Below are 8,570 nucleotides of genomic sequence, written 5' to 3'. Positions count from 1 at the left end.
TGTGTGCTCTCATCAGCCTTGGATTGTCACATTTACAGCAGCACCTGATGGCAGCATCCCTCTAATGCAACATGAGACCAGAGATGGTTTATAGTGAAGACGAGTCACTTTGTCATAAAGATCAAACACCACATGTTGTGTGACCTTTGACCCACAGCTCCATCACCTTTGCACAGATAAGAAAGTTTTACTGCGAAAATCTTGTAGCACTGTTATGAGTTCAGTGATTCTATTATGAAAATAATAATTTTGGATAAACAAAAGAGTCAGTCATCAGTCAGTCAGTCAGTTAGTCAGTCAGTCAGTGTGAATAATCTACATGATCCAAGAGGAAATCCTTCCTGGACTCTGCTGGTCTCTGATGGTTTTGGTTCCTGAATACAGGGCAGAGTGAGAGCTCTCTACCGTCTGTCCTATCTGTGCAGCTCTCAGTCAGAGTAAGTGGGAGGAAGCCGAGATCCTCAGACAGAGCAGGCAGCTGAGTCCTCCACACCTCCTTCGCTTCTTCTTCATCAGCTGATCCAGCAGCTGTGATCCGGATCTGCAGAGAGAGGGGGGATGGGGGGGGCACACTGATGTGAACCACACCTCTTCAGACTGGTCGTTATTGTGAAACAACTGTTCTGTTGGAGCGGACATGCCGGTTCAGGTCCCGGACGACTCGGACTTCTCCTCGTTCAAAGAGCAGTGTCTGAGCGCGGACGGATGGACGAGCTGCTACAGTAAGGGGGGGGTAACGGTGTGGTGCCGAGAGGAGGAGAGCAGGACCGTCCAGAAACTCAAGGTGAGGACAACACTAACCTTCCTGCGCTTCTCTGTGGTTTCCCGCCCTCAGAAACTCTTCAGGTGAAAGAGTGAAAGTCTGATTCTGGTGATATGAGCTTTTTACACAACAACATCCAGTAAAGACTCAGACATACCTGAGGAACACCTGTCAACAGGTAAAAGGTTAATATGACGTCAGAGACCATCAGGGATCGGTGCAGGTTCATGTTACACTGAGAATCTCATTAACATCATGAAGAGGTCCATAGGTTCAGGTCTGGGTCCTCTTCTGTTTTCTGTTCTCATTAATGTGTAAACATCAAGCTTCACTGACACCCACTGAGCACTTTATTAGGAACACCTGTACACTTGCTCATTCATCCAATGGGCCAATCACGTGGCAGGAGCAGATCAGGGGGCAGAAATTCAGTTCATCAAACATCAGAATCCGGATCAAAGAGACTCTGACTGTTGATGTGTTCAGTCAGACGGCCTGGTCTCCTGTTATATGTTAATATCTGATCATTAGTATCTGATCATTGATATCTGATTGTTAATATCTGATCATTAATATCTGATCACTAATATCTGATCACTTATATCTGAATGTTAATATCTGATCATTTATATTTGATCATTACTATCTGATCATTTATATCTGATCATTAATAATTGATTGGTAATATCTGATCTTTAGTATCTGATCATTGATATCCCAGTCTAGTCCAGTCTAGTTCAGTTCAGTCAGTTCAGTCAAGCCCAGTCCAGTTTAAACCAGTGCAAACCAGTTTAAACCGGTTTAAACCAGGTTAGAGTGCAGAGGAGAGAAGCTGCCGTCTGATGAGTCTGACCACAGGAAGTCACCGTGGAGACAGTGTTTGTGTTGCTGTACACACACACACACACTGTGACAAAGGCAGAGCTGATGATGATGATGATGATGATGATGACGATGAAGGCTCCTGTGTTAATAATTCAGACAGTCTTTCTGGAGCAGTGAGCCGCTGCTTCTCACACATGAATAATTCAAGTCTGCTGACGACACCTGAGTCTGACAGTTCACCTGTGGACAGGTACAGAGTGACTCCTCTGGGTCACAGTATTTTAATACAGCTGTTTTTCTGTTTCTGTTGTCATGACAGCACAAGAACATTTAGACGCCATGTCATCCAGCAGTCACTAAAAGCCTGATGTTATAACCACGAAGCGTCATTACAGACACTGAGACTTCAGCTGTATTTAAAATGAGGAGACGTCTCTCAGAGGACAGCCTCAGTCAGTCTTTAATTAGAGATATGTAGAGTTGGTCATAGTCGTTAGTATGAAGCCTCATTACCAGTGACTTCTCTCTCACCCTCCCTCTTTCTCTCTCTCTCTCTCTCCTCGGTGTGTCTGATGTTCAGTTATTCCTCTTGCTCCTTCAGTAATAATGACACACTGAATCAAAGTAGTTTATCTGCTGTAATGGAAGCAAGGCTCAGTGTATTGGAAGTGCTCCTCCTCTTCCCTGCAGGGGGAAACCAGAGCGGCTCAGTAGATTGTAACAAGAGGTGTAGCCCTGAGCCCCCTGCTTCAATACATGGTCCAGACCGGGACCAGGTCCAGTCATGAACTAGGTCCAGACCTGGACCAAGGTTATACCCAGTCTGTTTGAAGCAAAGTATCTAAAACTAGCAACAATGAGCTGCAGCTTTAAACACCCCCCAATAAAACCTGTTTGATCCAGAAACTATGATCACTCAGTCATGTAGGTACAGGTAGAGACTGAGGACAGGTAGCTACAGGTACAGACAGGTGCAGGTACAGAGAGGTAGAGACAGGTACAGGTACAGACAGGTAGAGACAGGTACAGGTACAGACAGGTAGAGACAGGTACAGGTAGATGAAGGTGCAGACTTGATGAATGATTAAAGCTGCAGCTGATTGAGTTACATCGAGCCTCTCTCAGTATCTGATGACAGCAGTGGAAAAAAGTGACATCCTGCAGTTCGCTGCCATGTCACATGACCACATCCATTAGACTCTGACAGGAGGGGGAGGAGCTCTCCTCTACCTGATAGAAATCTCTCTACAACGAGCAGGTGTGTTTCAGAAAACGGAAAACGGAGGAGCCCTGTGGAACACCTGAGCAAGGTGAGTGGTATCTAACACCACGCCCACATCTCAGGTAAATTAAACAGGAAGAAAGACTGCGTGGTCAGAGGACTGAGGATACTTGGTCCCTGCCTGTCTGTTAATTCCTTCTCCACACCAACAGCTGCTGTGGGTTCAATCATCCCAACAGCTGGGATGATGATGATGATGATGATGATGATGATGATGATGATGATGATGATGATGGTGATGATGGTGATGTGATGATGGTGATGATGATGATGATGATGGTGATGATGATGATGATGATGATGATGGTGATGACAGTGATGATGATGATGGTGATGATGGTGATGATGATGGTGATGATGATGATGATGATGATGATGATGATGGTGATGACAGTGATGATGATGATGGTGATGATGGTGATGATGATGGTGATGATGATGATGATGATGATGATGGTGATGATGATGATGTGATGATGATGATGATGATGATGGTGATGATGATGATGGTGATGATGGTGATGATGATGGTGATGTGATGATGATGATGATGATGATGATGGTGATGATGATGATGATGATGATGGTGATGATGGTGATGATGGTGATGACAGTGATGATGATGATGGTGATGATGGTGATGATGATGGTGATGATGATGATGATGATGATGGTGATGATGATGATGATGATGATGATGGTGATGATGGTGATGATGATGATGATGATGGTGATGATGATGATGATGATGATGGTGATGATGATGATGATGATGATGATGATGATGGTGATGATGGTGATGTGATGATGATGATGATGATGGTGATGATGGTGATGATGATGATGATGATGATGATGATGATGGTGATGATGGTGATGATGATGGTGATGATGATGATGTGATGATGATGATGATGATGATGATGGTGATGATGATGATGATGATGATGATGGTGATGATGATGATGATGATGATGATGGTGATGATGGTGATGATGATGATGATGATGGTGATGATGATGATGATGATGATGATGGTGATGATGATGATGATGATGATGATGATGATGATGATGATGATGGTGATGATGGTGATGACAGTGATGATGATGATGGTGATGATGGATGATGATGATGTGATGATGATGAATGATGATGATGGTGATGATGGTGATGAGATGATGATGATGATGGTGATGATGGTGATGATGATGGTGATGATGATGATGATGATGATGATGATGATGGTGATGACAGTGATGATGATGATGGTGATGATGATGATGATTGATGGTGATGATGATGATGATGATGATGATGGTGATGATGATGATGTGATGATGATGATGATGATGATGGTGATGATGATTGATGGTGATGATGATGGTGATGATGGTGATGTGATGATGATGATGATGATGATGATGGTGATGATGATGATGATGATGATGGTGATGATGGTGATGACGGTGATGATGATGATGATGGTTGATGATGATGATGGTGATGATTGATGGTGATGATGGTGATGATGGTGATGACAGTGATGATGATGATTGATGGTGATGATGTGATGATGATGATGATGGTGATGATGGTGATGGTGATGATGATGATGATGGTGATGATGGTGATGATGATGGTGATGGTGATGATGGTGATGATGGTGATTGATGATGATGATGATGAATGATGATGATGATGGTGATGATGATGATGATGATGATTGATGGTGATGATGATGGTGATGATGATGATGATGGTGACGATGGTGATGGTGATGATGATGATGATGGTGATGATGGTGATGATGATGATTGATGATGATGATGGATGATGGTGATGATGATGATGATGATGTGATGTGATGATGATGATGATGATGATGATGATGATGATGATGATGATGATGGTGATGATGATGGTGATGATGATGATGGTGATGATGATGATCATGATGATGGTGATGATGATGATGATGATGATGGTGATGATGATGATGATGATGATGGTGATGATGGTGATGACGGTGATGATGATGATGATGATGGTGATGATGGTGATGATGATCATGATGGTGATGATGAAGATCTGTCTCCTGTGTCAGAGAAACAGAACAGTCACTGTGTTCTGTGGAAAGCTGCGACTGACTCGACACTTTTATGTTAGTGTTGTGTATCTCTGGTGGGGGGGGGGGGGCGGGGGAGGGCGGGGGGGGGGGGGGGGGGACTGTTCTCTGATGCTCCATGATCAGATTTAAATGTACTATGTCCTCTGCTCAGTAACTGACATCCTCTCTCTGTCTGTCCTCAGATGAGGATCGTGTGTAAGGACGTGCCGGCAGAGACGCTGTACGACGTCCTCCATGACACCAGCTACCGCAGGAAGTGGGACACCAACATGATCGACACGTATGACATCGGCAGACTGACCGTGAACGCAGACGTCGGATATTATTCCTGTCAGTGAAGCTCTGCAGCTCTGTGTGTTCATCCTTCACCTCTCTGTATTAATCTGTTCGTGTGTGTGTGTGTGTGTGTGTGTGTGTGTGTGTGTGTGTGTGTGTGTGTGTGTGTGTGTGAAGGGAAATGTCCGAGTCCTCTGAAGAACAGAGACTTTGTGACAATGAGATCTTGGCTTCCTCTGGGCAACGACTTCCTGATCATCAACTACTCTGTCAAACACCCGGTCAGTGTCTCATTGTCTTCATTTATTTTGGGGTTTGGTTTGGAGTGAGAGGGGACCACGCAGAGAACTTTAAACCTCACCTGGACTCACCTGCACTCACCTGGGTTCACTGTTCTCATTTGTCAACGTTATAATGAAAAGGTTCATGAGGTTCGTGTCCTGCAGGTGAGTCGGAGAGCAGTGGACTAACCTTTGACCTGTCTGTGTTTGGCTGAACAGCAACACCCTCCTAAGAAGGACTACGTCCGCGCTGTGTCCCTGCTCACTGGATACCTGATCCAGTCCAACGGAGCCAACTGCTCCACCCTGTACTACCTGACCCAGGTGGACCCCAGAGGTGAGGGGGCAACACTGACCTTTACCACTGTCTTTAAACGCAGCACACACACCCTCATCTTCACCAGTCAGTCACCTGGTAAATAACCAGCAAATCTAGCATCCCAGTCTATGTATGTGTGTGTGTGTGTGTGTGTCTTTGTTTGTGTGTGCATGTGTGTGTGTTTGTGTTAGCTCATTGTACATTCACACAAATACAGAACTCAGTCTTTATCTATTTTTTATTTTAGCAGTAACGTCCCTGTCTCTGTCTCTCTGTCCCTGTCTCTGTCTCTCTGTCCCTGTCTCTGTCTCCCTGTCCCTGTCTCTGTCCCTGTCTCTGTCCCTGTCTCTGTCTCTGTCCCTGTCTCCCTGTCCCTGTCTCTGTCCCTGTCTCCCTGTCCCTGTCTCTGTCTCTGTCTCCCTGTCCCTGTCTCTGTCTCCCTGTCCCTGTCTCTGTCTCTGTCTCTGTCTCTCTGTCCCTGTCTCTGTCTCCCTGTCCCTGTCTCTGTCCCTGTCTCTGTCCCTGTCTCTGTCTCTGTCCCTGTCTCCCTGTCCCTGTCTCTGTCCCTGTCTCCCTGTCCCTGTCTCTGTCTCTGTCTCCCTGTCCCTGTCTCTGTCTCCCTGTCCCTGTCTCTGTCTCTGTCTCTCTGTCCCTGTCTCCCTGTCCCTGTCTCTGTCTCTGTCTCCCTGTCCCTGTCTCTGTCTCTGTCTCCCTGTCCCTGTCTCTGTCTCTGTCTCCCTGTCCCTGTCTCTGTCCCTGTCTCTGTCCCTGTCTCTGTCTCTGTCCCTGTCTCTGTCTCTCTGTCCCTGTCTCCCTGTCCCTGTCTCTGTCTTTGTCTCCCTGTCCCTGTCTCTGTCTCTCTGTCCCTGTCTCTGTCTCTGTCTCCCTGTCCCTGTCTCTGTCCCTGTCTCTGTCCCTGTCTCTGTCTCTGTCTCTCTGTCCCTGTCTCTGTCTCCCTGTCCCTGTCTCTGTCTCCCTGTCCCTGTCTCTGTCCCTGTCTCTGTCCCTGTCTCTGTCCCTGTCTCTCTTTTCCTGTCTCTGTCCCTGTGTCTGTCCTTGTCTCTGTCCCTGTCTCTGTCCCTGTCCCTGTCTCTGTCCCTGTCTCTGTCTCTGTCCCTGTCTCTGTCTCTGTCCCTGTCTGCAGGGTCTCTACCAAAGTGGGTGGTGAACAGAGTCTCTCAGTTTGTGGCTCCAAAGGTAAAATCATCACTTTCTGAGCAGTGAAAGTCAAACAGGTCCTTGTCTTATCAGGTGTAAAGAGCTCTGTCTCTGTGTCTCTTTCTCTCTGTGTCTCTGTCCTCTCAGGCGATGAGGAAGATCTACAAGGCGTCTCTGAAGTATCCGGACTGGAAGAAGAAGCACAACCCGACCCTGAAGCCATGGATGTTTCCGGAGCAGAACACGCTGCCATGCATCAGCGCGTTGGAGCTGACGCTGCAGCGAGCCGACTCCCTGGAGAACATCGACGAGAGTGGCGTGAGCGAGGAGAGGACGCACCACAGCGACGACGAAGACACTTAGACACGCAAACTGATGTCTCTCTGCTTTATGTTTGTGTGTGTTTGGAAATTCACAAGAAATTCACACTGATCAGACCAGGACCAGCCCGCACCTGAACTGGTCCTGATCGTTGGTTTCAATGGTTTCAATTGTTCCAATGGTTCTGCTGGATCCAGTGGTTCTAACCAACCAGCAGCTTTAAAATCAGTTCTTCATGTGGTTTTCAGAGTCCGGCCCTGATCTGGTCTGATCTGGGGTCAGCTTCCTGCCTGCTGTAGCGTTTAGCTGCTAACATCAGATGCTAACAGTTGTAGGGGGTGGGGAGTGAGTGTCACATGATCCAAAGATGTTGATTATCCAAACATATTACAGCATGTTGCAGCAATAAATAAATAACTTCTGTCATGTGACAAAATTTATAAAGAGACTCTAATTCCATTGATGATGATAACAACTGGTCATGTGACACAACTTTCCACTCTTAAGTGTTCTTCCCCAATCCCCTCAACCCCTGACCTCCTGAACCCTGACCTCCTGACCCACTCAACTCCTAACCCTTGACCTCTGACCCCTGACCTCCTGACCCCTGACCTCTGATCAGGTCCCTGTGGCAGCAGTTATTTGGTTCTCTGAGTGAAAGAAATCATAATATTTGTTGTTGAATATCAGCTGATGATGTTTGAATAAAAGTGTGAAATGTTTCAGATTTTAATCTTTTCATGTTTTAACCTTAAAGTCTGTTTGTTAATGTAGAGAACAGGTGTAACATCAGGTGTGTGTGTGTGTGTGTGTGTGTGTGTGTGTGTGTGTGTGTGTGTGTCTGTGTGTGTGTCTGTGTGTCTGTGTGTGTGTGTGTGTGTGTGCACCTGTATGTAAGTCTGCAGCTCCACCCAGTGGACAAACAACTTCACTACAACCTGAACTGTGACCAAGTGTGAGGTTAACGAACTGCTGCTTCAACCTGAGACGAATCGGCCTGTTTAAACACCTGAAGTGTGTGTGTGTGTGTGTGTGTGTGTGTGTGTGTGTGTGTGTGCAGGTCAGTGTCAGTGTGTCTGTCTTTACTGAGAAGTGAGTCCACACATAGAGAGGAGCATCTCTCCCACAATCTATCTTTGTTGTGGTAAACTGATTCTGCTTGAAATCAATAAAGTTCAGATTCAAAGAGTTTGTTTCTGAACTGATGAAACATT

General features: G+C 46.1%; 1 protein-coding gene across 3 annotated transcripts; it reads left to right on the top strand.

Moving 5' to 3' along the window:
- The first annotated feature begins 451 nt into the window (after positions 1-451).
- On the top strand, positions 452-8,078 carry stard15 (StAR-related lipid transfer (START) domain containing 15). Of its 3 annotated transcripts, none has more exons than XM_056382086.1 (6): positions 452-784; positions 5,184-5,331; positions 5,455-5,558; positions 5,778-5,973; positions 7,022-7,074; positions 7,183-8,078. In XM_056382086.1, the coding sequence occupies exons 1-6, from the start codon at positions 638-640 to the stop codon at positions 7,396-7,398; spliced, it is 864 nt and encodes a 287-aa protein (XP_056238061.1). In that variant the 5' UTR covers positions 452-637; the 3' UTR covers positions 7,399-8,078. The 3 variants fall into 3 exon arrangements, with proteins under 3 accessions (XP_056238061.1, XP_056238062.1, XP_056238063.1); XM_056382088.1 differs by having other exon boundaries at positions 455-784; positions 5,778-5,895; XM_056382087.1 differs by lacking the exon at positions 7,022-7,074 and having other exon boundaries at positions 453-784; positions 5,778-5,895.
- Positions 8,079-8,570: the final 492 nt, after the last annotated feature.

The sequence above is a fragment of the Seriola aureovittata genome, chromosome 8 (genome assembly GCF_021018895.1).
Source record: "Seriola aureovittata isolate HTS-2021-v1 ecotype China chromosome 8, ASM2101889v1, whole genome shotgun sequence".
NCBI classification, from domain to species: Eukaryota; Metazoa; Chordata; class Actinopteri; order Carangiformes; family Carangidae; genus Seriola; species Seriola aureovittata.
This window is presented reverse-complemented; position numbering and strand designations above follow the sequence as displayed.

Bases quoted from the DNA above. Each gene is read 5' to 3' on its own strand.
- stard15 (XM_056382086.1), top strand. From the start codon at position 638: ATGCCGGTTCAGGTCCCGGACGACTCGGACTTCTCCTCGTTCAAAGAG. The intron at 5,332-5,454 runs GTCAGTGAAGCT...GTGTGTGTGAAG, and splicing joins AGACGTCGGATATTATTCCT to GGAAATGTCCGAGTCCTCTG. The intron at 5,974-7,021 runs GTAAATAACCAG...CCCTGTCTGCAG, and splicing joins CTTCACCAGTCAGTCACCTG to GGTCTCTACCAAAGTGGGTG.